This window comes from Thermoascus crustaceus (assembly GCF_041956765.1).
Source record: "Thermoascus crustaceus strain CBS 181.67 unplaced genomic scaffold VTN00scaffold_7, whole genome shotgun sequence".
Taxonomy (NCBI): domain Eukaryota; kingdom Fungi; phylum Ascomycota; class Eurotiomycetes; order Eurotiales; family Thermoascaceae; genus Thermoascus; species Thermoascus crustaceus.
This window is the reverse complement of record NW_027192533.1, coordinates 118,266-146,156: the sequence shown is the minus strand read 5'-3', so window position 1 is coordinate 146,156 and position 27,891 is coordinate 118,266. Positions and strand designations below refer to the sequence as shown.

The following is a 27,891-nucleotide window of genomic DNA, read 5'->3' as shown; positions in this document are numbered from 1 at the left end:
AGGCACCATATATGCAATGCAGAAACGAGATGTATACAACGCAAAAAACTTGATACCCCCTTTTTTTATATGACTTTAATAGTTTCAATCATGAAGATGACATGTATCCATCAAAGATGTCTATAGCACATCTGAACTCGGTCAGCTGCTATCGGCCAGCAGCATCAACAAGTCAAGATACCATCTGCGCAGAACTGGGTTGTCCAATATGTCGGGCAACCCCAGCACAAGCTTTTTAAATGTCTCTTCCTTTCAGGTAGATAGATGAACGAAAGCAAAGAAGAGATGAATGAAGAGATGAGCCTACGGAAGTGGCGACGAATTTGCGACGGTCGAGATGGAAATTGAGCGGGAGGCTCGGAGGTCCTGCCCAGATACCTCCGCTGTTGCCCTTTCCGGCGAAAGCGGATAAGTCCGGTCGAGGTCCGAACACTGTCTTGGAGCACGTAGGTATGGCACAGGTAACTGTCTGACCCTTATCTCGTGGTTTTATTTGATTTATTGATTTTCTTGGGAGAATTAGTTCCAAGCGTCCAGGGCTGGTATGGAGGTTCCTCCACAGCTGGACTGGCAGGTGACCGTGCAGGCTTGTACTGTGCTACCTACCCAACTAATCCAGAATAGTCACAGTGCTTCTTCCTAATATGGTTAAGGTATGGAGAGTGATATCTACCTACCTAGGTACAGAGGTACTGTAAAAATGGGTCTTCGATGCTGCGGTACGTCAATTCCAAAAGAGACTAGATACTATATTTCGTAGGATAATCTAACTAGTAGTTTTGAAATAACTAGATTATACCCAAATATGTATACGACCTACTTGCATTGTGAATGTCAAGGTAGACCTTCGAAAGGTGACTCAAACCTAGTCATATCTGCTCCGCTACGAGTAGATTACCTACTCCGTAGCAGCATCAACAAAATAGCACAATCTCCAACCAACAGAAACAGACTAACCCTTACATTTTACAATTCCATGGCGAGAAAGAAGAGATATGGATTCCGTGAACAGATACACCAAGGAAAAACCCCTTCCATTTAGGAAGTGGTCCATCGAACACCATTCACCCCGCAAACCTCACCTGTTATCCTTATCAAGTCCCATAGAAGGGAAATCTCCTGCAGACAGTGGCCTTAACACTCGACATGGTGACTCTATGGACAGAACCGATGCGGATGATTTCACCGTTTCCGCCGTGCGATATCCAAAAAGGTTGTTGGAGATAGACAAAGCTGATATGCGGAGGAAATAGAGGCTCTTCTCCCGTTATCTGCGATATATGAAGCTACCAGATACTAGTACTACAGCGACATCAGTTGTTAGACCGATATATCAAGAACTCGATCGGCTTGTAGCGGAGGCAAAGCTCCTCTGCCACGAGAAGCTGAAACACAACGATATATCCCCGAAGACCCATCCCCGCTGATTGAATTCATCCAGAGACTCGCAAAACTGGTGGAGATTATGGACCAGGAGATGCTGCCCTCTCCGAGATCATACAATTATTTCATCGAGGGTGACCCTCGAGAACTGGAATGTTCGATCCGACTCCGTCTACAGGACCGCTGGACGAGGAGCTACGCGACGTCGAACGAGCGCGCAGTACCCCATGCGAGGGATATCCACGCCCAGCGGGCCAGAAACGAGGGTGAAGTGCAGAGGATATTGATCGAAAAGCGGGATCTGCAGAAGAAAAATTTTCCATGTGTGCATTGGGCAACAACTGGATGGCTTTAAGAAGCAGCTTCAGTCTACAATTGAAACAGCGATCCGGGAATTCGAGGATACGATCCGGTTGTATACTATTCAGCTTAGTATCCTTCTCGAGGGGGCGGTTACTCCCGCCGATGTAGTGTCAGACATCATCAACCGGAAAGAGTATCCTTGCTGCAAAGATGGTTGCTATCGTTGACCGGCTTGGAAAGAAACTGAAGGAGATTGAGGAGGTTCTGGAGATACTGTGCCATAGCTCCAGGAGCACTCTGACGAGGATGAATCGATTGCGTGGGACGGATGTCGAGAAAGGGTACAGAAGGGAGACGGAGAAACGGCTCCGTCTGATGGACCCAGCGCCAACGTTTACGTCCCTAAGGTGAGCGAAGACACCCAGAAAATGCAGGCAAGCATCGGAGATGCACTGCAGAGCACTGTGGAGATCGGTCGAGATCTGGCGTTCATGGCGGATCTTGCACTGGATGAGTGGGTATCGTTGAAGATGCTGGGGCAGTTGGCAGCCGCGTTATCCGTAGGGGACAGAGGGAAGTGAGCAATGGGAACAGATATAAGGGAAAATATTATCTTTGAGGAGTGTCGGCGTTTCGGTGTGACAGTAGTATAGAAGGTAGCACAGTGCACTCTGTACGAGTCAGAGTGCTTGTACAGAGGGCGTGCTGCGTTCCATCGAGGCTACAGGAAGTTCCACCACCGTACGGAGTACATACAGATACTAAATCTACTCTGTACACACACATATACGCCCAACGTTCTTTGCGCGTAGCTCAATACTCCGTGAAAACACTAAAAGACAATGCCAGATCACAACGTCGGCGAGATAAGAAGACGGCGCGAGGGCGGAGCACCGACCGCGTCCTGGGCGGCCGCTCTCCCCCTCCAATTGGTGTGTTCGCAGCCTTCACCGCAGCCCACAGGGGATTAAAGAGCCCGCTGCCCGGCAAAATCCCTTCATCTGACCCTTGCCGGCCGCCTTGCCTTGCCTCTACAGGATGAGAATGAACTTCTTTTTATAAGCGCTGGGAATCTCTGATTTGCATAACTCCACCAAGCCTCCACATCGTCGGCCAGCGTACAGGATAGCACTGTACGCCACGCACGGCTGCGATACGCCCGTCCGCTGCTAGAACCCGCGACCCCAGACCTAGCGGAGATTCCGGAAAGAGAAAAGAAGGAGTGACAAAGGGGGAAAAAAATGACACACAGGATGGAGGAGCGACACCTGCAACGTAGCATCTCCTTTCATCCGCATCCCTTCCATCTGCGCCCAGATTCCTCCCACGGGCCAGCCTCCTCCAGGATGTCGTTGCCCTTCAATGAGGCCACCAGCACTGGTGTCGAGAGCATCGCCTCCCACCACCATCCCAGGATGAGCTCCGACGAGGAAGGGCAGCCGCCTCCGCGGTACACCCGTGAGAACGACCCCTTCCAGCTGGCGACCAAGCTCAAGTCATCCGATGAGATCCAGCAGATCAAGGCCAACACGTCGCGGAAGCGGGAGGGCTCGCTCAAGGACAATGTGCGGTCCTTGACCTCGTCCAAGAAGCTGCAGGGCTTCTACGAGTCGCAGAATGAGAGCATCAAGCGCATGCTCAAGCCCGTGGAAGAGCACGTCCGGGCGGCCAAGGAGTACAACACCCAGAACCAGCTCAAGTACAAGATCGCCGTGTACGGCAGTTTCGCGGCCAACGTGATCCTGTCCATCGTGCAGGTGTACGGCGCCGTCGCGTCCGGCTCGCTGTCCCTGTTCACCACCATGGCGGACGCCGTCTTCGACCCCATGTCCAATCTCACCCTGCTCATCTGCCACAAGGCCGTGAACCGCGTGAATCCGCGCAAGTTCCCCGCAGGGAAAGCCCGCATCGAGACGGCCGGCAACATCTGCTTCTGCTTCATCATGACGGCCGTGTCGCTGATCCTGATCGCCTTTTCCGCGCGCGAACTCAACTCGGGCAGCGAGTCGGAGACGTCCGACTTCCACCTGCCCTCCGTCATCGCCGTCGTCGTCGCCTTCTCCACCAAGTTCGCGCTCTTCCTGTACTGCTGGGCGCTGCGGAACCAGTTCTCGCAGGTTCGGATCCTGTGGGAGGACCACCGCAACGACCTGTTTATCAACGGATTCGGTATCTTGACGTCTGTCGGTGGAAGCAAGCTCCGCTGGTGGATCGATCCCATGGGTGCCATCATCCTGTCCGTCCTCGTCGCCGGACTGTGGCTCCGTACTGCTTATTCGGAGTTCCAGCTGCTTATCGGCGTGACGGCCGACATCCAGACGCAGCAGCTCATCACGTACATCTGTAAGCCATTCTCTCTCTTCCCATAATCATCACTGTAAGCTTCAGCATGAGACAGACCTTTAACATCCAGCCAGCCATGACCCACTCCCCCATGATCACTGCAATCGACACCGTCCGCGCCTACACCTCGGGACCGCGCCTGCTCGTCGAGGTCGACGTCGTCATGGACCCCAACGAGACTCTCCAGGCGACCCATGACGTTGCGGAGGAGCTGCAGATGAAGCTGGAATCGCTTCCCGATGTCGAGCGTGCCTATGTCCACGTCGACTACGAGACGACGCACAAGCCGGAACATTTCCTGAAGAAGGAGCTTTGAACTTGCACGTCTTTGACGGGCTGTGCATAATGATATGCTTGATTGTGGGATTCATTGCGAGTTACGGACGATTATTTCGTTGCGAAGTATATTCTCTCGGGAATTTTCGCACGCAGTGCGGTGCGTCTGTAAACAGCTGCATAAATAAACCCTATGTAATTCCTTTTTTTGATCGTGATATTGTTGCCGCCAGAGGGCCAGGGGGGTTTGATTATCATGACGATGATGACCCAGTTGGTTCGTTGCTAAAAAAAGACTACCTAGACCGGCATCGTGAGTTAAGATGCGCAGATGCTCAAATTAATGCAGGCCGAATTGAAATCATGCAGATCAACTTTGACTCGTTCAATTGGCCACCTCCGTACAGTACCCTAGGTACCAAGTAGTTACAGGTATCTGTCCATTGTTCCTGGACTCATCCAATACAAAGATTTAGTCCCCTGCTACGCTGAACGGAGTACAGTACTCCGTAGTAGGTAGACGCTGCCGACCAGACCAGACCGTGCACATAGTATTGACATTCCATAAACTATTCTCAGGAAGTCAGGAGTCGGGAAAGGCAGGCAGATGGGATCGACAGCGCATAACCTACCCTGCCCAGTTGAACCAAAACAGACCCAGAAACCAGGGTCCTGAATCTTGCCGGGTTATCGGGACGTGGGGCCGCCGCTTGTGTTGTTGAACGGAGGTGGGGCTTTTATACGCTCGGGCTCTCGCTGGGTCGGGACCGGAAACCAAAACCATGTATCTCTATCCCTGGAAAACCCTGGATTCTAGAAACATTCCTAGCATGGCAATGCCGAACACCGTGGGAGTGGGCCGGCCATGGCATGGCACTGGCAGTCTCTCTCCCTCTCCCTCGGTGCACCTATGATGAATGACAACGTATAGGTAATGACAGCCACCTAGGTAACCTAAGCTATTACGGACATTCAACGTCGATAGACCCATACGCTTCACTGTACTCCATTATGTATGTACTAACTGCCCTCCGTACATCAAAAAAAAGCACATCTTTCTCAAAATCTCTTCCAACCTCCAATAGATCCTGATAGACAGAGCTATAACGTAGGATAATGTAGGTCAATTCTCTCGACGACTCCATGGAAGAAGGTCTATCTTGAATAGGCGACGGAATATCTCTCTTTTGCGGGTGGGAAATTTCGTATGTGGTCTGAGCGCATCTTGTAGGTCTTCGTGCAGTTCTCTGAAAAGTCCATAGGAGAGCCACGTTGGATCTGCTCCTTGCTCCGCAAGCATTCTGCAAATATCAGGCAGCATGCCATAGTGCGGTATGTAGTCATTGTCATTGTCTCCATCTTCGTACGCGGACAACTTTCTGTAACGAACTATGGAATAGAGCAGGCCATCGGCGTCTCTCCGAGAGAGGCGCTTGAAATGTTGAGAGCTCGGATCGAGCTTAAGACGGAGGTACTAGTGGTGCCCATAGAACAACAGTATCCAGAGGAACTCGGCAGACTTCCCGAACTTCGTAGGCTGCGGATTCTTAGAATCCGCCAGATCTGACAAGAGGGATTCATGAAGATGATGTATAGCCTCTTCCAGGCTGCTTATGAGGTCAGTCTGGACCGTTCCAGTGCAACTTTCGCTTTTTAACACGTATCTCAAGGCAAAACGCAGGGATTCAACATCTCTTGGCTCAAGTTTAGAAGAACGAAAGGCTAGCCGACCCAGAACCTTTAGTTCCCGAACATAACCGTTTGCAAGACGGCGACAGGCATCGAAAGTCTCGCCTGCCCCTTTGGAAATCTGAGACGCAATTCGTGGTTGGGCGATGAGATCCTTAACGGTATGGTGAAGAAACATGACGGTACGATTCGTTGTAACCTCCAGCAGACCCTTGCACCTGCTATTCAGTCGCTGTCTCGTCTCCTCAATCATATTGAACTGGTCGGCTTTTGGTATCGGTTCAACCTTAGCTTGGAAGGTCAGTGAGTTGTCCTCCTCGTCTGCAAAGGAGAACACACGTAGGCTGGGGGTCTTTTCGGCGGTGAAAACGATCCAGAGCATCTGGGCAAGCGTGGGTGTAGTAAATCCGGTCAAGACTGTCTAGTAGCTTTTGAAAAAATTGGTCAAGGTCAGCTGGCAACATATCCAGTCGCTTCTGTAGATCCGATATCCTGTCCGAGTTCGTCAGCCCCTCAAGAAGAGACCTAACTGCAAGGTGGACCCAAAGAAAGACTCCTGGAGCCTTCTCAACAACAGAGTTCACGAGCGCAAGTGCATATTCGGGCTCACAACTGCTTAATTGGAGATACCGTTTGTTCTGACTGAACTTGTCCAAGACATACTGCTTGATATCCTTTTCAGTAAGGTGCTCCAACTGAAGACTCGGCTTGTTTTCGAACGCATCCTCAAAGATTAGCCAAGGACGACTGGCCGCGCATATCTTGACATTGGGTAACCTGGCCGCTGCAATAATCAAGTCCACAAGATCCTGTTCGTCTCCGTCAAACTCATCAAGACCGTCGATGAACAACGCTATCCTGAGAGACTCGTTTGATATAAGGGCCTCGAAAGCCAGCTTCAGCTCAGACCAGGCTCAAAGTCCTATAGAGAGTAGTTTAAGACGCTAAGATAACCTGGTGAATGGTCACTGTACCTGGTTTAAAAACATCTCAGGGTTATACAGTGAGTTTTTTCTCTATATCCGCATCGTCCATTGAACCTTATCCGATACATCTGCCTTTGTGGAATAGGCTTTGCCTTCGTAGACTTGAGAGTTAATATCGTCCTGATTACCCCTTAACGTATCCAAGCTTCTGCTGGATCTATTAGCGGCATGCTCCATATTTCCCATCTCTATGACCACATCCCCCTCCCTGATGCGTTCTCCTCCGAGGAGGCGCCTTGTGTGTTTAATGAGCTCTTCCTGGAAGTCCTCGGAGGTCCATTGCTTGATGACGATGTAGTTGCTATCATGCTGCTTTTCAGTAAGGCAGAAAATGACAGCTAGGTCTTCTTGATGCATTGTTGAACTGATTGGGGGATGAGCAGGGGGTTTGATGGCTTACCTCATCCCATCCCATGGTAGGTGGTAGGCAATTAGAATTTCAGGGAGGAGATGCTTCTGGTGGACCTAGGACACGATGCTGTCTCAGCCGTCTTTCATGAAAAGGCAAGTTTCTCCCTACCCTTATGTATGTCGCCCTATTGGTTTGCTCAATGCTTTCCGTCTCCCGCTTCCTCTCCCTGTCTCTGCTGTGCAGGATATCATCAAGCTGCTCTTCTGTGTAGTCAAATTCCTTTAGTAGCCCTTTCCGAAACTCCTTGTCCTTTTCTTCCTTTTCCTTCTGTTCCCTCATGATGCGTTGCTCCTCCTTCATGGCCTCTCTCAAATTTTTCTCCTGTTCCTGGAGTTCCTTCACCTTGCTCTGCAACGAATTCCTTTCATTTAATAAATGCTCCTGATCGGTAACTGTGATGTCGTCCGATATCTTTGCGTCTTGTGTGCCCTTCTCCGCGTCTGATAGACTCTGAGTCGCACTTTTCATGCTCGGAAATGAAAGATCACTGTCACTTTGTCGCTCACCAAGTCCGGATGTGATTGGTTCGGCCGATTCTGCAGGGTCTTCCTGTAGTTTACTTTCAGTATCATCGTCTACTATTGTCTTTGGAAGGGCAAAAAGGGCCAGTTCTTCCTGGTGCCGTCCAACATGTCGCTGAAATTCCTTGAGAGACGGTATTGTATCCAAGCATAAAGGGCATTGCACAGTAGCACCCAGAGCCATCGGCCGTTCACTCAGACTTGCGAGGGTATCCAGCTGAGCCGCTGCTCCAACATCATGGTGATGCCGCATCATATGTTGCTTGAAACCAGCAACGGATTGAAATCTCTCTTGACACCCAAATGCACAGTGCCATGTTCTCCAGTGCTTCTGCATGACGTGCTCCAACCATTGGTGACGTCTTGAAAACTGCTGATCAGAGACCAAGCAGTCTTCCCACAGACATACATAGGGACGGAGATTCTTGAAGACATGTTTCCTGGAAGGTATTAGTCATAACATCACGATAAGGATGCATTGAACTGAGAATTTGCTCACTTCCATGCCGCGCGATTGCTAACTGAGATCATCATGTAGCAGCAAGGACACTGGAATGGTCCGTTTTCAGACTCTTTCGGTGACGGTGGAGATTGGAGTCTCCCGGGATCTGCTACGGACGTTGCATACGATGTTTGCGATACGCCAGTATTAGAGCGCTCATCGTCGTCCACAGCATCGAGAGCGGGCCGTGACTTTCCGGCAATTTTCACGTTCAGAGGAAGCGAAGATGCAACCGTGCTTTGTGCAACAATTTCTGTCTTCCCTGAGTCGAAGTCCAACCCCTGGGCAAGCTTGCTGTGATGTGCTTCCCTATATTTAAAGTATCCTCTTCGCCAAGACATCGCCTTCCCAAGTCTCTCCACAGTGCCCCGGCTAGCCTGGGGAATTTCATATAGACGTGTCCGATATCGTAGGGTTCATAATAAGAAGTATCAGTAGACGCAGGTTTCATATATCGGTCATGTGGCGCAGGATTTCGAATAGTCACTGAAAGTCTCAAGCAGTTGACGATTTCCACAACATCGGAGGTGATCTGGAAGAGCTCTGTTGAAGCTGTCATCGATTCCTCTGGATAGTCGACATTTCTATTCTCCTCCTCGGAGTGTGTCTCCGATGTATCTTCATCCGATTATGATGATAGTCCGTCCCAAGGAGTGGTCTCTCCGGTAATAATGGAAGTGGCTGTGTGCTGTCAGACATTGCAAATTGCCAGACAGTTATTCATACAAAGAGCTTAGAAGAGGAAATACATAGTGCATAGGTTTCCCTTTGCAAATATCGTAGCAGGGGAATATACCATCATTAAGTGAATTTTTCAGATCCTCCAGAAGGCCAATTACCCGTTCCCGTAAATGGGACGCATCCCGTAGGCGATAATCAAGGGAGCTGCGTCCATAGTGATGCGCTCCAATGTTACTTGACCAAACTTTGAATCTCGCAAGCTCGTCTTTTATCGTTAGCAAAGGCTGAGTGGAAGAGTCGACACTCTGCTCGGCCAGCACTGAAGAGAGAGTCTGGAAAGACTGTAGGCATCCGGACACGCTCTCTGCGATCAACGCCATTACACTTATTTTCAGAGGAAAATTCTGAGTATACCAACATGGAGAAAGTTATGTAAACGCCAGTGGCAAGCTGATACTCTCGGGAAACATCCAGGTCATGTTTTCTGCTCTGAGAATATTGCTTTTGCTGTTTTAGCCGCTGCTAACCCGTACTCACGCTCAGCTGTTTGCACTGCTCTCTAACCTGCTTCAAACTCTTCAGTCTTGACACAAGAAGATGAGTGGATTCGAGGTCGCAGGTATTGTCCTTAGAAGTATCCCGCTTGTTATTTCCGCGCTCGAACACTATTCTGATGGGGCTCGGACGCTGAAGAGATGGAGGAGCTACGACGGAGAGCTGAAGAGCCTTATAAGGAGTCTGAACACAGAGATGGTGAAGTTTCAGAATGTCTGCGAGAATCTGCTGCAAGGCATTGTCCCGCCGTCTCGAATTGAGGAAATGCTAAACGACCTTTTGGCCCTCTTTGGAAAGACCTGGACGTCACCCGGAATCTCCAGCGCAGACTCTGGAGTTCCTTCGAGATCTTCGAAGAGACAGTTCAAGATATGAAGGACGCAATAGAGGAGATGAAAGAAAAACTTGACCTTGGGCTTGATGGGAAGGTGTGAGACATCTTTATTAGATACCTATTCTTTGTTTACAGAAAGGCTAAACTACAGCGAACAGGTCAGGTGGACCGAAAGCGCCTCGATAGTTCGCGAGTTGAAACGCGCCACATTCACTTTTAAACGAGCAGACTATCAGATTGCTGGGAAGTCTTATAAAAGCATTTAAAATACCCTTCATTCAAGCATTGTGTGATTGTCCTGAGCCGCACAACGTCCACCTGGAATTAGTTCCACACTCTAATGTTCCAACTCCCCGTGACGACGAGGACATGATTGCCCAGGATCTCCATTGTCGAGTTGTCTTGTCAAACACCCCAAACCCTGCAGAGATCGATCAGACAGCATGGCTTTGGAATGAACTCATCTTGAGACTTGCTGAAGTCCCAAAGAAGCAGATCCCTACAATTGAGTCACCGGACTTTCAAATACCGCGCAAGAAGAGTGGCGTGAAGAGTGTAAAGTTCTCCACATTGGAATCAGCACATTCGAAGCAGATTCAAAAATCGTCGAATGGCTCTGTGACACTCCTCGAGTCAGCAACAGCTTCATTGACCATAGGAACCGCCGTTGCAATATCCAGCGACCGAAGCGACCTTCCAGAGCTGGTTGATCTTTGTGCCGCGATTAGGCATGCAGAGAAGCAAAGGATGGCGGACTGCTATGGATATATCGTTGACAGATCAATACCAACATCCTTGAAGTATGGAGTCTACCGGTTACAACACGCATTGATCACGAGACTTGGACACGCATTTCCCTGCGAGACATCCTCAAATCAAAGTCCAAAATGCAGCCTCAGTTGAGCTACACAGACAAGCTTCGTCTGACTGTCGCAATCTCATCCAGCGTACTGCAGTTGCAGGGAACACCGTGGCTCCCAGATATATTGATTGCCAAGGACATATTCTTCATCCGACGAAATGGCGTGCCTCTTTACAAGCACGTATTCATCTCACAACGGCTCCCTGAATTTGGATCATCTCCATCGACTACAAATCCCATGAAGCAGACTCCCACCAGCTGGAATCCAACTGTTCTTGCGCTTCGTTCTCTAGGCATTCTGCTCATTGAAATCGTCTGCTGAAAAACGCTCGACACCCTTCGCAGCCCAAAAGACACGTTGGTGGCGAACGGCATTGGAGATTTTCTCACAGATTGCATGACAGCACGTCGAATTGCCCCAGAACTCTGTCATTTTGTCGGCTATAAGTATGAGAGTGCCGTCAAACGCTGCATCTAATGCGACTTTGACCACCCGAATCCTAGTTTTGAGGATGATAGATTCCGCCAAGATGTTTTCCATGGAGTAATTGCACTTCTCGAGGAAGACTTGAAAAACGCCAAAAGATCTTGACATCATGCAACTATATTCTTCTCGCAGGAATCCTAAATACGCCTTGACACGACTCCCAAATCAATATGTTATACAGCGATATAGAAGATGACTAAATAATGCAAGAGTCATGTTCTATACCAGAACTAGCGAACGAAAATCACAAACCGTCACCTACTCACAAAAAGTCCACATTAGCCTGGGATATGAATGGCAAAGGAAAACCAACAGCATCATCTCCTTATCATTCTCTTGTATCATCTCGTCTCAGCTTCGAATTGGTTCAAAAGTATGCGAAGCCGTTCCTTCTCCTCGTTTCCGCCAAAAATGGCATCCACGCCCCGTCTGCAGAGATCCAGCACGTCGGTCCGGCTCAAATGAAAGTGCTCCGCAGCGAGAAGGTACTCGTTCGACACGGGGCTGCAGAAGAAGCCAACATCGTCGGTCTGCTCCGTTCCAGATAGCAGTTGTCAGAAATTGCACGTGCATACTATATAGTAGAACTAGACCTAGACTAATAGAGATGAGCTTACTTACCGACAGAGTCAGTGGGCACTGCTGATGCAGCCAGTACCCAAAATGATGGTCTGGAAAGCCACCATCGGTCATCTTTGCATGCACATTACACGACATGCACAACTCGAGCCCCAATTTCCGCCTCACGATCTCCCGCTTCACATCGTCTGGGACGTAGATAACATGGCCCAATCGGTCCGGTTTGTACGAAAGCAGAGTATCCAGCTCCGTCCGCGAACCCGAGAACGCTGTCTCCGCAAAGTGCAACGTGATCTTGAGCCCCTGTCGCTTCGCTGCCACGAACGCTTCCCGGAAGACGGAGACGTCGCCCCTGGTCGGGTTCCCGCACAGGTCAACGCCCACAACGCCGCGGGAGCGGTACCGGACAGCGAGGTCGACGACCTCCGTCGCTTCGGAGGCGCTGTTGCTCCTGTCGATAGAGAGGATTAGGTACACTGACATGCCGCTCTTCCCACCTTGGGACGACCGGAATTCGTCAATGCAGTCCAGGACTGCCGTGACATATTTTTCCTTGGAGATGTTGAGGTCCGGGACAGCGCGGGGCGTCGTGCGGAGCTCGAGGTAGCGAACCCCATCGTCGCGGAAGTTGTGTAGGACGGAGCTCGTGGCGTGGCGTAGGCTGGGGAGGTCGTTGCAGAGTTGGTAGATGGATTTGGAGAAGACTTGGAAGAAGCTGTGATTGTTGAGTTCTCAATTGGACTCTTTGAAAGAGATGAAGGCAGAGATAGAAGAATCGGCCGAGATATCATGCGCAAAAAACGACTTAAATGAAGTAAAATGCAGGCGTTGTAAAGAACAGTGTATATACACCGGTTAAATTCCGTCTGTAATAATGCAGGTGGATTCAAGTTGTGACTCAACGAGGAAAAGGAAAAAGAAGCAGACAACCTACATCTGGAGATTATAATCCACCTTCCCCAGTGGCATGAGCACCAAGGGATCCTCAACCTGTAGGCCAGGATCTTTCGCTTTTTTCAGCATCCAGATCTCATGGAGACATTCTCGAGTAATGCTTCCACTAAGATGAGCATGGAGCTGGGCAACATCAGCAGGTGTTGGTGTAATGAGTAGGGAAATCATGCATCTATCTCCTCCATGTGTAGTAGTTAAGTATATAAATGCATACCTCGACCTTTGGCAATGCCTTGGTAAATGCTCGATCAACGGGCTTGGATAGATCCATAACTTGACGCGTCCGGAGAAGCAGCCTCGACTGCGCTGTCCGCCTTCTCTGCGTGCAGGAGCCTAAATAATGTATTCCCTAGGTAAATATTGTGTTACAAGTCCTATTTAAGGCGGAGAAGCTCCCAAGAGGCATCTGTTTGGAGTTCAGATATGGTCCCGGAGGATGTGCGGAGAGTGGGGGAGCATCCGTGAGTCAGGTCGAAATCCATCCATAAATGCTAGGTGGAGCCGGGTGCGGCACACGTGAGGACGCAGCTTGAAGCGCGCTGTAACCTCGTTAAGATAGCATCTAGTGCTAAGGTTGATACTTGCATGCACTAATTAGAAGAATGCAGTGGCTTCTGCATCTAACACTGGTTGGTGGTTGGCTGATTTTGGCTTTGGACTTATTGAAGAGCGCTGGTGTCGATACCTGTTCTCAAATCGAAGTCTCCATGATCAGACGGAAATGTAAGAGCTGCTTCGAGGATTCTCAAGAACAGTGAGAGTGTCCTCTGGGAATAGTGTTGCTGGTTGTTTTCTGCAGAACCGACGTTGAAGTCGCCAAGCCTTGACAGAAACATGATAGGGTTCAGGCCCTAAGGCATTCAGAGTATGGGATTCAATACCTTTGGTACATTGGCTGTGAACGTATGTTACAGTATAAAATACTACTATATCATCTTTACTTGAGTTAATTTTAAGTAATGAAGTCTGAGTACCATAATACTAGAAATCAGGATCGACCTAGCCCGTCAGGTGCTTGCTGTTCGAGTCTAGTGTCACGAACAAGAAATCTTCCAGTGACAAAGTTTGTTCAATTAATTTACTAGGCTTTTAAGAATCGATATCAACCAAACTTTATTCTACTACTACAAATTCTGCAGATCTGATGAGCTACCAATATGTCCTTATTATTTTATATATTTATGAGCCTGAAGGGGGTAAATTATGGTACATGCACAACATGTGCTGTACATTTATATGTACTGTACAATTTGTACAATGCCTTAACGGTTCATCTCTTCCAATTGTTCCCGGGCCTGCTGTTTGCCTCGCTCGCTGACATTGCGGTTTCGAGTCGCTCTTTGTGATAACATTAGTATATATATAACCATCCTCCAGCGCAAAGCAAATATAACAAATCGCGATGAATATAAGTATGGATATAACTCACGCTTTCAGCCCTCTAGCCCGATTGCTGGAAGTCTTCGTCGTCTGGATTTCCTCTTCACTGCTGCTTTGACCGCCGCCTTCACCGCCGCCCTCGTACTGTTCTTCGAGGATCTTCTTGGCGCGTCGTTTAGCAGGTTCCGAAACGTGTGGGTTTGAAAGAGTTCTTATAAGGGTATCAGCGGATGAATAAGCTGTCTGTCTCGCAATAGATATCTCTCATGTGCTGGGTATACATACGCTTTGTACCCACGCGCTTGGTTGAAGGGGTCGGGAGAGCGCGAACGCGACCGTGATTGTCCGCGAGGCATGGTGTCTGATTTGGGTATGTATGTGGTTACAGGGTATGTATGTACAATACTGTTCGTGGGAGCGGAATCAGTTGTACAATTATTTACTTCAGGATCACTTGCGCGATGAACCGAATGACATCTTTATATATGCCTACTATGTGCCTGTACCAAATATCAAGGTACGTTGGCAAAAGCTCCTACGTCATGCGAACCGGTGGTTCTGGACAAGACGTAACGATGAACGCAAAATGACCGAGTCCCGATGCAAAAAGGTCCTCGAAATTAATCGGTAGTTTTCTCTTCGACTATTACTGGAGAAATGTTCTAGATTGTGGTGGCACCGCACAATAATTCTGAATGCTTTGCGAACTATCTGCGTTCGCCATTTCGAGGGCAAGGAAGGCGACCTTCCGTCTTGCCTCAGGATGCTTGTTTCCTTGCCATAGAAAACGATTAGTAGGTATGCGACTTGGCAAGGTAGGGCGAATAGTCTTTTTGCTCGCCTTGTACGAGTCCGCAGCATCCACATCTTTTGATTTAGATGATCAGAGATCCCCTTCTCTTGATCGTGATATGCCCTCTTTGGGACATGGCCGCACGAGAAACGATAAATATTCGAAGAGCTTTAATTCCATGTTGTAGATTTTCTTTTTGTAGAAAGAAAAATGTATGAAAATAATGATGGTGTAGTGCCCTTGAGGTGGTCTTGAGCGGAAATATATCCCTGCGGCACACAGCTTAACCTTACTGGATAGACAATTCTAAAGTGTGAACTTGAGTCATCACCTAACAGTAAAACAATGTCTAAAATCGCGAGATTTCAAGATCCGGTTTTTTTTTCTTTACGGACCTCTTCAAAGAAGGTAGGTGCTTACCTGGCGCTCGGATGCTGCCGAGCTTGAAATGAATAATAATGTCCTAGATGTCTTCCGCTTCTCTAGTTCGCTTTTTAGGAGAACAGGCCTGCTTCTTCGCGATAAACTGTGATCATACTACTACTAAGACCTTAATTCGTATACTCTCTGTTCGTCTCATAGATTGACTTGTATCTCATTCTATGACAAAACATCGGATTCTAAAGCACCTATCACCTACTCTCCATTATCCACTGCCTAATTTAGTTGGATATCCAGTCCAGGCAACAGATAGCTGCTTCCAACATGGCCTTTTCCACTCTTCCCAGGACCAATTCGGGGTCCTACCGCAGACAGACGAGACCAGCATAGGCCCATCAAAATGGAATGGCGGTGAATTGAAAAATGTTAACCAGAGGCCTACGGCACGGCACGGCCCGTTCTAGTACACATACATTTTAGCGGTAGCCATGCATCCTGTGAGGTTAAGGTTTGCTCTTCAGAGCTTCGCTATGACCGACTAGGTAGATAAGAGGTAGGTAGATGTTATGAACCAACGGACTAGGCGCTGTCCAACACAGCCCTGCATAACGGACGATACCCGCAAGGAGATAAGATTATCTGTGATCACGTGATCTCTAGGTACGGAAGAATGCATACCATGAGTTGGTATGATAGATGGTATACGGAGGGACTAGGTTATATAAGGACGCTCACTCACCATGTAGATAACTTAGTTCTTTGTGCTCAATAACATATTGTTACTTGGTTATATACTGGCAGGTCAACAGGCTAACCTACTATTGAGTATATGTACTCAATAGGCGCTCTACTTCACCTTAGTCCGCGTTGTCTATCAGTCAGAGATTGTTATTCTTGTGTTTGACCTACGAATCCCAAGCCTGCCTATCTTCGACCAAGCCACCGTTGCGACTCGGGACCGAAGGAGTGCGTAACAGTAGATAGGTACTCCATGCATAAATGGAAAGAAACTGAAACAAACTCAACCAATCAAATATGATGATTTGCATAGCCTCCTTAGAGCTGGTAGCTGTCATATTGTACCTAGGCATGACATGGAAGTATCGACTACTTACTGTACATGCTGTGCATGATGATAGTGACACCATAACATGGCTGTACCAGTGGATCATGAGTGAGTGGCTTGGCTTGGAAGTATCTATCTAGTGTTGAGTCATGCTGTGTAGGAACGTCAGGTACCTACCTAGGCCAGGTACCTGTGTACATACCTAAGGCAGTACTACGTGACATTCGCTCCGACTTCACGAAGCACGGACACCAATGCTGCAGACGCCACAGGTTGGGCTTGTGTTCATGCCAGCGACCTAGTGGTTTATACTATAGAGAGCGGCGGATCTACCCGTCGGGCGGTGATAAGCGCACGGGGAAGTTGGGGGGTATGGAGCTTCACCGTGCGCGACCATGGAACCCCCCCCCCCCAAAAGACCTGCAAACTGGCGGGGCTTCTATATCCGATCCTCTATCCTGTATGGGTGATACCTATGATGGAGGATATAGTATTGTGCCTCAGGAGTGTCGAGCAAGTAGGATGATAGGGCTAGAAGCTTCTCCATTGTCATCAATCGAAACACGGCCTGTTCTGTTCACCGACACTTATGCTATGGTATGGTGGCATGTCAAGGGCCTGCAACGGCCGATGTCAGAGATCCTCAGCCCTGAAGGTGAGCGGAAAGCTTCCAATTGCCGGTGTGACAGATCTTCCAGAGTGTGCAGGTTCTGCGCCTCAGCAGGGGGGTTGATAGGCAACGAGTGGCTCTCGTGTGCTCAGTGACAGAACGCTCGCCACCCAACGCCAAATCCCAACTCTGATTGCTTCTCCAACAGTGTTGCTGAGAGCTATCAGCCACATGAGGCTTGTGCCGGACGGTGAGGTCTGCTATGCTAACCTGTCGTTGTTGGAGCTCGTGATAGTGATGCCTTAGGTAGATGCACAGCAACGCCTAGAGATGCGCCTCGTCGTGCCGGTGGTGAAGGTTGCTGCAAGAGCTGCCGGGGTGGGAGGAATTGGGCTTTCTAGCTTTTAAAGGAGGGGAGAACCCCGTTTATCGCTCGAAGGAAGAAGAACACTGCTTCATAAGAGTCTAATTCTGATTTCCAGAGTTCAGAGATCGTTGAATTCAGTTGATGGTTTCGTTATCGATAGCTACAGGACCGGTCGATAAGGACTCGGTCCTGCGGCCGTCGCTGTACCTCGCCTGCAGAATCGTAAGCCTGGTCCAGCGGTTTAGCCATCGCTTGGGGCAACGCGTGCACAAAAGGACCAAGAATCCCTTTGTCGGGGCCGGCAGGAAGAGCTTGAGATTACGGGCTACGAGTGATATCGAGAGGTACATTGCTCTATTTTTCGTTATCTTTGCGAATTTCAAATTGCTTTCTTGATCTCCACTCGTGGGATGGGTCTGCTGACCGATGCTGTGTTCCACCTTGTAGAATCACTACTACTGTTCGCCGGCGAGGCAATGGCCAGCCTCAGTCTGCTGTCGAGAATGAACGCCAGATAGACATGTATGTGAGCCGGAGACAAGTCTCCATATTTTCCAGTGTACATGTCAACAAGTACCTATACTGGGTCCTGACGGATACATAGTCTACTGCACGAGCTCGAGGGCCACCGCCAGCGCAATCAAGTACCGCTGGTCGAGGTCGCGTCGCATGAGGATCTATTTTTGAGACAGAGCTCAAACACGCTGGCAGAGGAGCTACTGCTCAGTTCCCAGCTCGGTCTTGCCCAGGTTGCATATCTCTTCGACTTGTCGACCCTGCTCATCGGCCGCCTCGAGGCCATCCAGGGCGGGTCCGTTGCTGCCAGCGTGCCATGTGGCCTGCCTGGGGATGCAAAGGCCACTGCTAACCTGACACATCTGCTCCTCTGTCTCCAGCACCAGCTTTTCCGGTTGCTGGTCAACCACGGCCTGCAGCGGGTTGAGGCCGTCGCAGGTCGCTGGCAGGAATTCTGGCAGCAGCAGCGGCAGTTGGGCGACAATTGGTTTGCTGAATGGCCCGACGGACGGCGGCCGCTCAGCACGACGTGGCCATGGAACAACGTTCGGCCGTCGCTGCTGGTACTCTGGGGCGTGTGTTGGATGTTTTACGACCCATATGGGAGTGACGATCTCGTGAGGAGCAGCGAGGGATTTTGGCGCAGACAGGAGGGGTTTCGGGAGCAGGGTAAGCAGGGAGAGGAATCATGGACGGGACTGTATACAGAATGGAAAGCTGACACGATGCAGAGGCGATGGCGCTAGGCGGGATGCCTGCCCCAGGCAGCGAGGCCGCCACCCGGTATCGATACGAGGCGACGAATGGCGGCGGTGAGGCTGTCGCAGCCAGTGTGGCGTCGCCGGGCCTTCACCACCTTCAAGGCCTGCACCAAGTGAGCCAACATCTCGATCCTCCGCAGCGTGAGTCACCGCTCCCCTCCCCGCCAGTCATCACCCTTTCTGGTCTGTCTTGGTGGCCGGCAGGGCGACGTGCTTGTCCCCAGTCTGTTGCTACTCCCGTCCCGGTCGCACAACCCGCACGTGCAGAATCTAACTCGGCAGTCAGAGATCGATCTCCGGATCCAGACATCGTCCCCAGGCGTCTATAATACGCCAGCCTCCGCCCCTGCTGCCGCGTCGTTCCATCCCGCAAACTTGTCTTGGACTCGTCGACATTCAGGTGGCAACGCTGCGTACGCAATCATCCCTCCCCTCGTGGATGCCTTGCAACCTGGATATATTGGCAACACCCTCCTCCCCGAGCGCTCTCCTGTCCCGCCGTACCACCCTGTGTGCCAGGTAGCGAATGCTCCTGCATCTCAAGTGCAGCACGTCAGCCATCGTTTACAGCAGCAGATATTTCCCTTTCCCCTCTACACACCCCAGGCCAGCTCGCGGTGGGGGTTGAATCGCGATATGGGCGACGGGACAGATTACCCAAGTCCAAGAAGCGAAGGTCCCGGTGGGCCTCCATCTGTCCTCGTTACCGCCCAGGAATCTATATCTCCAACTGCCAAAATGACTGAACAGCCTTCTCCGGGCTTGGTAGACGGCACACGACCGCGACTGTCTGTCAGAAGAGCCCGGGATCCGCCTAAGGACCCCGCAGGCCATATATATTGTGACCATCCCGACTGCCAGGCGAACCCGCCGACCTTCCGTCGTCCTTGTGAATGGAAGTAAGTTATATCCCGTTTCCTCTTTCCCCTATGATAATGCAGAAGGCTGACCTGCCTCCAGTAAACACATGGACAAACACGACCGACCTTACAAGTGCATGGAACCTGGCTGTGATAAAATACAGGGCTTCACATACTCTGGTGGCCTGCTAAGGCACCAGCGTGAGGTGCACAAGAAGAACTCGAGTTCCAAGAAGCCTCTCATGTGTCCCTATCCCGACTGTAATCGCAGCACTGGAAATGGGTTTACGAGACAAGAGAACCTGAAAGAACATCTGCGCCGCCGCCACATGCACACAGAAAATGGTACGTCGCCGGAGCTGCCTACCGTACAGACTCCAGACGTCGACAGTATGCGGGCCGCATCCTTGTCACAGACCCCAGCCGTGAAGCGAAAGCGTGATTCCGCTGACGCTGTCTCTGCTGCCATCCAAGATGAAGAAGGAAATGGCATCGACCTGCGGAGTGAGCTGAAGAGACTGCGCCGGGAGGTCCAGGAGAAGGACCGCCGGCTAGAAGAGCTGGAGAGGATTGTGGCCGGACTGCAGCAGGCCATGCCTCAGGCGGCAACCACTCAAGGCTGAAATTGTTGGTCTTGTCGGACAAAGCCACGCTTAACATTGAACAGATCTATCATTCTTCTTACCCCTTTATTCTTTGTGCATACTCTTGGCGTTTTCTCCATGTATCGCACGGATATCCAAAGTTGCATGTTGGGAAGGCCGGAATTCGGTACAAGTGTCGACGCTGAAACGGAATCAGGTAACCAAACTGCGTATGTTGTCTGGAATGGAAATTTTGGCTTTTGAAGAGTATGGCGTTAGATGATTCAGTCGATGGTACGGTTTAATGGGGGTGTTCTTTTGGCGTCTTTCTGAAATATACCCTGGCGTGTCTTAATTTCCTGTTATCTCCCTCTCCCTCCTCTTTTCATCCAAATGCAGGATTGTCTTCTTTCTTTACAAGACCCACTCTCGACAAGATCTCACTCGCGTTCGCTTTCTTGCAGCTTCAGCAGTCCACTTTGTTCAGCTCCGTCAGATAAAAAAAAAAGACATCTTCTGTCCGCCCTCTTCTCTTGATCCGCAAGCAAGGCAATACGAAGAAGGAAAACACACAGGATTGATTGCCTAGATTGATGCCCCATCAAACCCCGATTCCGACTCTTCGACAAGGGCATCTCTTATCTGATTCTGATTCAATTCTTATCCGAATTCGACATGGACATATTTTCTTTACCCTTACTTTCCTCCCAAGAAATGGATATCTGGTATATCTATCTATCTAGCTGCTCTTTCTCTGCCTCTCATACACATCAACTTATCTTCTGAAATACCTGTACTCTTAAGTATAGAGACAATAGTCTTCCCAATGGCGCTGCTGTTGGAGAAATGATTGAGAGGAAAGGCTGTATTCCATGCTCTGGTGTTTCAATCTCACACTATCAGAGGCCAATCAACTGGCCGGGTAGATGTCTGGCTATCTCTCTCATCGAACTATACGCGTGCTGGTTTGTTGTATACGGGTGGCGATACTACCTACCTACTTGGGAAGGTACAATACAATACAAACATATCACGATGGACGTAGGCACAGCCCTCCCATCCATAACATGGGTACGTTACCACAATACCTCAACTCTAGGCAACTATGCGCCTTTCCCATACCTGCTAGGTTTCGGTTCGGTTTGAAGTGCAAGGATATGGATGCTTATAGATTCATCCATACGATGTCATCTATTACTATCTATCATGTGTCCGACAATATTAAGATCAGGTACCTATTTAAAGTGATGCCTCATTTTTAATCTTCCCAGCCTTGACTCATTCGGACTCATTCTTCTTCCCGTTCTGACGTGGAAGGATATCATCCGACGGTGAACGGGGCAGTAGTACGATGAACGCAATTCTTAGGGTTACGAGGCACGTACGTACCTGATCTACGTAAACTTGCTGGGCTGTGCAAGTGGATACCCCTGGTGAGCCTCAGGGCAAGGACCTACTCCATCTACTCCAGCTCTGACACGGTATCAGGTTCCTAATACTTTCAAAAGAGGTCATAAAAAAGGATCCCAGTTTTAATCCAGCCGCTCATTGAGCCAAGGATCGTTGTCGAGGAGTTCCCTCGCGGTCTTCCGCTCTTCCGGTATCCATGTCAGCATCGACCGGATGAATTGGAGGAAGAGTTCCTTGTCGCGCCCTTGAAGACGGGTTTCTGCCTGTTCTAGTGATGTTTCTGGGATCTTGGCGTGCTGTTCTGTCTTCCATTTACCTGATCAAGATCTCGTAAGCTCAGCCTTAGATAAGCGCAAGGAGGAGGGAAGGGTGAGAGGAGGAAGAAGCTGCAGCGCTATCTAGGCCACAAGATACCTACCATCAGGATCGAAACACTGCGAGGTAGTCTCACTCCGTGAGCTGAAGTTCCTGGGTGGAGGGACCAGAAATCCTATTATTTGCGCCATGTGTCTGAACGGATCGTAGTGTCTCTCCTCGTCCATAAGGTCATGGAACAGATGTTTGCCTTCGAATAGATCCCATATCTGCGTAGTTCGGTCAGTACAGCCCCAGTATGTATAGGACCAGGAACAAGGGTTATCACCAGACAAGCGACATTCCATATATCAGCAGGAGAGCCCAGGGCGGTCTCAGAAGTGACCTCAGGAGCTCTGTAGATATGCGGTTGGATCATTGGACCAGTGTTCTCCTGTACCTCCCGATCCTGGCTTCTCCAAAGTCACACAGGACTGGATGGCCATATGCCCCATTTCGTGGCTTGCCAAAACGGCGGGATGTGTAGATTGTTCGCGTTTCATCGATAATCTTTCGTGGACTTGGATTCTCCAACTCTGCTTCTCAAAGTCCTCTAGCATGGACTTATCCGCGATGACAAGCATCAGGTTGTCGGCTTTCAGGTCTGGAATTGCAGTTACTAATAAATAATATTCGTTCACATAGAGTATCTATACCAGTGTGGACGACATTAGCTTCTGTATGAAGAAAATCCAGAGCCATTAATAGACACTTTAATGTCCTTTTCAGAAGAGGCGCATTGAACGGTTCAGGATTTGACCTCAACATGTCAAGCGCACTTAGATGTATCGGCGCCTGACCAGACATTGCTGAGGACCACATGGCCCTTGCATTTCAAATGTATCGTAGATCTCACGAATGAGGGACTGGCCCGGATGCGATGAGCTTGGTACTATCTTGCTCAGACGCTCATAAACCTGTAATTCGTTACAGCTTCTCAGTTGCAATGGTGATAGGCAAGTCGACACTTTCAAAGCTGCGTATCTGTGTTCGCTGCAAAGGTGTTGATATCAGGAGTCGAGTTAGGTAGCTCACAGGGATCTGGTCACAGTACTGTACCTCAATTCGCGACAGAGCCACGTTGTCGAATAGGCTCCATACCCCGGTTTTCCAATAACTCGGTATCTGGAGTTGAATACCTCGCCAATGCGGACGGTATAGTACTGCTCATGCTTGTAGAAGGGCAATGTTTCTTCCCCCAACAGGTAGTTAGAGCTGATTGAAGGTAACCGGGCTCTTGAGAAGTTCTTTGAACAGGAGCGCTTCTTATGCCAAATGTGGTTGCCTCGGCGAAAAGTTGACGCCATGGTACGGAGAACACATGCGAAGTAGTACCCTTGAGGCTACTAAAATTGTTTTTATCTGCACGTTCGAAAGGAGTATCAGATCAAGGAGAGTCGCGTCATATTTTTCGGTGCCGGTTAATATTCGTCCATTCAACTGCGCAACCTATTGACTCCCAACTTCGACTAGCATCATGTTTAGTAATAATTCTACACGGTTACGATTAGAGCCTGGTTTAGGCATCTCATCCGTCAAACGTTCACTCTTCCAGAACAAGCTGACAAGCCGCTTTTAAGAGTCATCCATACTGGGAAGATCGCTGTCGTAGGGTTGCCTGTTACGGATTCTACACATGTGCTGCTTACCGTACAGAGCGAAGTAGGGAATAATTAGCACAGAATTATCTCGCACTGTAAATACAATTCCTCACATAATCCCTGACCAGGCAGATCTAGACCATACTACCTAGGTATGTACATGCAGTAAGCAGTGCCAATGCAGTAGGCAGGAAGTATTTGGCATTATTTACTTTCTAGTTCCTCGGGTGAAGCCAGCAACCCGAAAGAATTACAAAAAGATCTGCAGTAGCCACGGGATGTCCAGTGCTACTGCATGTAAAATTGCTTGACGTGCGATTGCAGCTCCGAATCGACAAGTGGATAGCAGCCGCGTGTATCCTACCTGGAAAAGGAGCGTCTTATGTGTCAAGATAACACTGGTGTACAAACTAATACAGACCCCACCAGTCTGCCACTCTAAAGATCTACCTGCGGCATTATTTGACGCTAATGAGATATCTTGAGCCAGCAATCACGTCTAAGTAAACTTTGAATAGCCCCATGTATGATATTCCCATCCGGGCCGTACTCGGAATGGATCCGACAGTCCCCGACGATGGCGTGGCACAAGGCAGCCCCAGGGATCTCCTCTCGCTTCCCATTAGGAGAAGCCGGACCGATTCTGCCTGATCTCAACAATGACTTGGTCTGCCTTTAGGCAAACACGCCGCAAAGAGTCACAATGACAAGGATGACCTCTAGCGCGTCACGGATGACGCGAGATCACATGATTCCATGGTACTCATAGATGTTCACATGAAGCCCTCTAGAGCTCTAGTCCACTGTTCTTTGACGCTGTATCTGTCCTCAGTGTCAGTTGGGCTCTGCAGCATCGTAATATCGTATCCCTTGACTCATATTAGTACGGGTAGCGGCGCTAATATTTGTGATATAGGTGGCAGGAATATTGCTGCCTAGTGACATCGTAATGATAGCGTGGATTTGTGGATTCTTTCCAGAATCCAACCCTGGGACCATATCCTGCTCACTTTAATGCATGGCGTAAGAAGTACTTCTGTACCGAGGTAACGAGCACATCTGAAAGTACTCGCAACCAATGCAAAACTGAGGAGTCTGATTGGATAAGTAATCTTCTCAAGATGGAAATAGAAATCCAGAAAGGGATGCCATCAGCTTCAGCACTTGGTATAAAATACCGCAGTAGGCGATGTATTGCTGCACAGCCCTATTAGTACCAGTGTTGAGACATATAGGTCGACAGAGCCCATACCAAAAATGGGTTTCCAAGGCTCCACCGAAGTCTCCTTGTTGCCGTATTTCTCCCCCGAGCCAGGTCATTCCCAAGGTTGGGCGCGGTATCTGCCTGTTCTCCGGTAGTGCTGCCTGCATATATGAAGTGTTTCGAACAGAAACCTTGGAAAAACTACCCCGCATCTTGCCCAGTGGAGCCGCCGCTTGACCAGAGTCCGAACCGAGTGGACACACGCATACTGTAGTGGATCTCATTATCGATGAGATTGCCTCGAGCTCGGGGCACTTAACCGAACGTGTACTCCATAATTAGATGGCGCATTTTTCTCCCCAGCAACAAAGGTCGCTACTGTAAGTTTGATAAGAAGAAACAGGCAGCAGTGATTCCAGTGGACTTTGTGCCACGGCTTGTTAGTGAGACAGAGTTTCAGGCTTAAGGATACCTCTCGCGGCTTGTCAAAAATAGCAGCATCCAATCTGCTACAAAATGCATTTTCTTCTTCTAGAAGATATCTAGTCCGTCTGACGTTTTTTCTGCAGAGCAATCAAATGTTAGCTATTGTAGATAAGGACTCGTATCAGTGTGAAAGGTATGAGATATGTAGGTAGCTGAAGTACGAGTAAAGGATGTTGCTGACAGGCTCATTCAGCGCTAAGAGAGGGCGGGAGTAAATGGCAGAATATCAACCAATCGCAGTTTCGTGCAGACTGCTGACGGTCAGATCACATGACCGATAAGTATACGACCGTCGTTATTATTCAATATTCATCAGTCGGCGCTACCCCTAACTGCGCCTGTATTTGTTATCTCATAAATTGAATATATTGCTGTTGTCATATGCCTCGTTGAAAAAGTCTAAGCACCGTTGTTTATTGCGACAGCCAATACCAGAAAATGTACTGTGAAAACTACATGCTTTGTATTGCTAATCTATAGATATTGGATTTGTTCCTTTTTGGATCAGACTTAATAATACTTACATCATTGCCAGGGAACCGAGCGCGGAGGATCCCCAGAAATTAATCTAAGGTCACGTAATCAGATGGACCAGGCCCGTGGGCGCGATTAGGGCATCTCCGCGTGGTTCGCAGGATTGGTGCCTGAAGCGCTAAGGCAGACAATTGCCCTAGCTTATTTCTACCTCGAAAGAAAGCCGACGTTACTACTGGTGGCCTTTCCCGGAATACATCCTCACCTTATGCCCCCCGTTGCCCAAGACAGGGCCAGACGGTTCTCTTTTATTCAACACAACTTGCAACTTTCACTCTTGCAGCGTTAGAATTACCTGGACTTTTAAGTCACCGACTTAATTCCCAAGTTTCTTTCATCTCCTTGACTAAACGACATGGGGCATTCACCGTCGTTGGTTGCCGTAAACCTGCTCAGCTGATACCAGGTCGTCTGAGAAGCCATAGCATATTGCTGGCTTTCTCCGAAGGAGCTCCTCTTTTATATTTCATTACCAATATTCTTTAACGGGTGGTCTTTTGAAAGCTCTTTTGTGCTTTGTGAATCTGCAGTTAAGAGTTCATCTTCCGACCTGTAGGGCAGCCGTGTGGTTGGAAGTGCTCGACAAAATTCTCTTTGTCGTTCTCCTTAATTACCTGCCGGCATTGCTGTGTTCTTCATCCCTCTCTCTGATCGTTTCTGCACACCTAAGAACTTGAGCCACTCTACCAATCACTCTAGACCAATCGAGGACTGCCTGACCATAAAGATGGATCCATTCAACCGCCCCGGAGAGATTTCGATGACCCAAGACGAGCTATCTCGATACGTCCCAACTCATGAATACTCCTCCACTGCGCCCGCACAGCCTTCCATGGTCATACCACCACCATCTCTGCCCCTCTACGCAGATGACACCAGCCGATTTGACACCGTGGCGCCAAGCTCTCACGACTTTGAATATGGCGAGTTTGCCAGCCCTGAGTTCTTCAAGTCTGTGAGTGCGGACCGCTTCAATCACAAGGCCCAGCTCACCGAGTGGACCTACGAGATGCGCCGGGAGGCGCAGGTGATTTTACCCTTTCTCTATTTGGGTCCGTTATCGTGTCTAAAAAATCAGGATTTCCTGGTTCGGGAAGGCATCACGCTGCTGTTGGCGATCCGGAGCAGGAGGTCTGCGCAGGCGAGACTGGTCTCTGGGGAGAAGGTCGCCGCGCAGCTGGGCATCGAAGCGGATGCCATCGACATTTCGGATAACCAGGAGCTGATTGCTGAATTTCCGCGCGCTATCCGTCGCATCAACGATCACCTCTCATCGCCATCATCACCCGCTCTGAAATCTACTAGTCCGGCTCAGAGGAAGATCCTTGTGTTTTGCGAGTCCGGTAACGAGCGCTCAGCCAGTGTGGTGATCGCATACCTGATGGTCATGCTCAACTTGAACATGGTCGATGCCCTCTACATTGTTCAGCACAGACGTTTCTGCGTCTGCATCGAAGAACCCATGAGGCATCTGCTTGCATCTTTTGAATCCATCCTTGCCGCAAAACGCGACGTGACGAAAGCGAAACGCGACACCTTACATCCAAACTGGGACGCTGCCCAGGTACAGACTCCAAGGAAGAGGAGTTTTAGCGACCTCAATGATTCTGCTGCAACAGCGGAGCATGATACGGAAATGGATATGGATGGTGATAGGTACGTTGAGAGAAATCCCTCGGCTCCGTTCCAAGACCGGTGATTCTCGACTGTGTATGCTTGGGGTGGCTTGGGTGGGAAAGTTGCAGATACGAGGGGCATTTGGGGAAGGAAGCTGGACGAGGAGTTGCTGGAGATACCCTCTTGATAGGCAAACGTATGGAGTCTCAAGGCTTTAGGGGGGAGTTCCTGATGTCTTTTAGTCACTTCATTTCGCGGGGGCCTCCGCGTCACAGGTGAAAGTGAGGGACGCCTCCCTCTGTTGGTGTTATCCATCTGATTCTGATGAAAGGAAATAAAAACGATGTTTGATATATCCATCCCCTTAGTACCCTTAACCTCCTATTCCCTTTCCTTTAGGTCACGTTCTTCTGTAAAAGGTCGCGGTCATCTCCAGATCGGACACCACTCACTTTCTGCGGATCTAGCCTGGAGATATCCGTCATCATTCTCAAGCGTCA

The 27,891-nt window shown here is 49.4% G+C and overlaps 9 protein-coding genes across 9 annotated transcripts; 5 read left to right on the top strand and 4 right to left on the bottom strand.

Moving 5' to 3' along the window:
* Nucleotides 1–1,896: 1,896 nt before the first annotated feature.
* On the top strand, nt 1,897–2,267 carry VTN00DRAFT_9099 (uncharacterized protein; the record flags this gene model as incomplete). The annotated part of the gene is made up of 2 exons (XM_069436021.1): nt 1,897–2,027; nt 2,072–2,267. 2 exons carry the CDS (start codon nt 1,897–1,899, stop codon nt 2,265–2,267), a joined length of 327 nt encoding a protein of 108 aa, XP_069284684.1.
* Nucleotides 2,268–3,032: 765 nt separating this feature from the next.
* Nucleotides 3,033–4,345, top strand: VTN00DRAFT_9098 (uncharacterized protein; the record flags this gene model as incomplete). The annotated part of the gene is made up of 2 exons (XM_069436020.1): nt 3,033–4,029; nt 4,104–4,345. The coding sequence occupies 2 exons, from the start codon at nt 3,033–3,035 to the stop codon at nt 4,343–4,345; spliced, it is 1,239 nt and encodes a 412-aa protein (XP_069284683.1).
* Nucleotides 4,346–5,779: 1,434 nt separating this feature from the next.
* On the bottom strand, nt 5,780–8,756 carry VTN00DRAFT_9097 (uncharacterized protein; the record flags this gene model as incomplete). The annotated part of the gene is made up of 6 exons (XM_069436019.1): nt 5,780–6,415; nt 6,525–6,878; nt 7,047–7,281; nt 7,381–7,445; nt 7,501–8,353; nt 8,413–8,756. The coding sequence occupies 6 exons, from the start codon at nt 8,754–8,756 to the stop codon at nt 5,780–5,782; spliced, it is 2,487 nt and encodes an 828-aa protein (XP_069284682.1).
* A 937-nt stretch (nt 8,757–9,693) lies between these two features.
* Nucleotides 9,694–10,026, top strand: VTN00DRAFT_9096 (uncharacterized protein; the record flags this gene model as incomplete). Its single annotated transcript, XM_069436018.1, has 1 exon — nt 9,694–10,026. One exon carries the CDS (start codon nt 9,694–9,696, stop codon nt 10,024–10,026), a length of 333 nt encoding a protein of 110 aa, XP_069284681.1.
* A 1,649-nt stretch (nt 10,027–11,675) lies between these two features.
* VTN00DRAFT_9095 (uncharacterized protein) lies at nt 11,676–13,138 on the bottom strand (the record flags this gene model as incomplete). The annotated part of the gene is made up of 4 exons (XM_069436017.1): nt 11,676–11,864; nt 11,956–12,628; nt 12,848–12,990; nt 13,082–13,138. 4 exons carry the CDS (start codon nt 13,136–13,138, stop codon nt 11,676–11,678), a joined length of 1,062 nt encoding a protein of 353 aa, XP_069284680.1.
* A 991-nt stretch (nt 13,139–14,129) lies between these two features.
* On the bottom strand, nt 14,130–14,603 carry VTN00DRAFT_9094 (uncharacterized protein; the record flags this gene model as incomplete). The annotated part of the gene is made up of 3 exons (XM_069436016.1): nt 14,130–14,205; nt 14,297–14,458; nt 14,533–14,603. The coding sequence occupies 3 exons, from the start codon at nt 14,601–14,603 to the stop codon at nt 14,130–14,132; spliced, it is 309 nt and encodes a 102-aa protein (XP_069284679.1).
* A 3,002-nt stretch (nt 14,604–17,605) lies between these two features.
* On the top strand, nt 17,606–20,224 carry VTN00DRAFT_9093 (uncharacterized protein; the record flags this gene model as incomplete). Its single annotated transcript, XM_069436015.1, has 6 exons — nt 17,606–17,808; nt 17,912–17,986; nt 18,069–18,649; nt 18,712–18,882; nt 19,028–19,640; nt 19,702–20,224. The coding sequence occupies 6 exons, from the start codon at nt 17,606–17,608 to the stop codon at nt 20,222–20,224; spliced, it is 2,166 nt and encodes a 721-aa protein (XP_069284678.1).
* A 1,493-nt stretch (nt 20,225–21,717) lies between these two features.
* VTN00DRAFT_9092 (uncharacterized protein) lies at nt 21,718–22,328 on the bottom strand (the record flags this gene model as incomplete). Its single annotated transcript, XM_069436014.1, has 3 exons — nt 21,718–21,911; nt 22,014–22,179; nt 22,239–22,328. The coding sequence occupies 3 exons, from the start codon at nt 22,326–22,328 to the stop codon at nt 21,718–21,720; spliced, it is 450 nt and encodes a 149-aa protein (XP_069284677.1).
* A 4,173-nt stretch (nt 22,329–26,501) lies between these two features.
* VTN00DRAFT_9091 (uncharacterized protein) lies at nt 26,502–27,473 on the top strand (the record flags this gene model as incomplete). Its single annotated transcript, XM_069436013.1, has 2 exons — nt 26,502–26,801; nt 26,853–27,473. The coding sequence occupies 2 exons, from the start codon at nt 26,502–26,504 to the stop codon at nt 27,471–27,473; spliced, it is 921 nt and encodes a 306-aa protein (XP_069284676.1).
* Nucleotides 27,474–27,891: the final 418 nt, after the last annotated feature.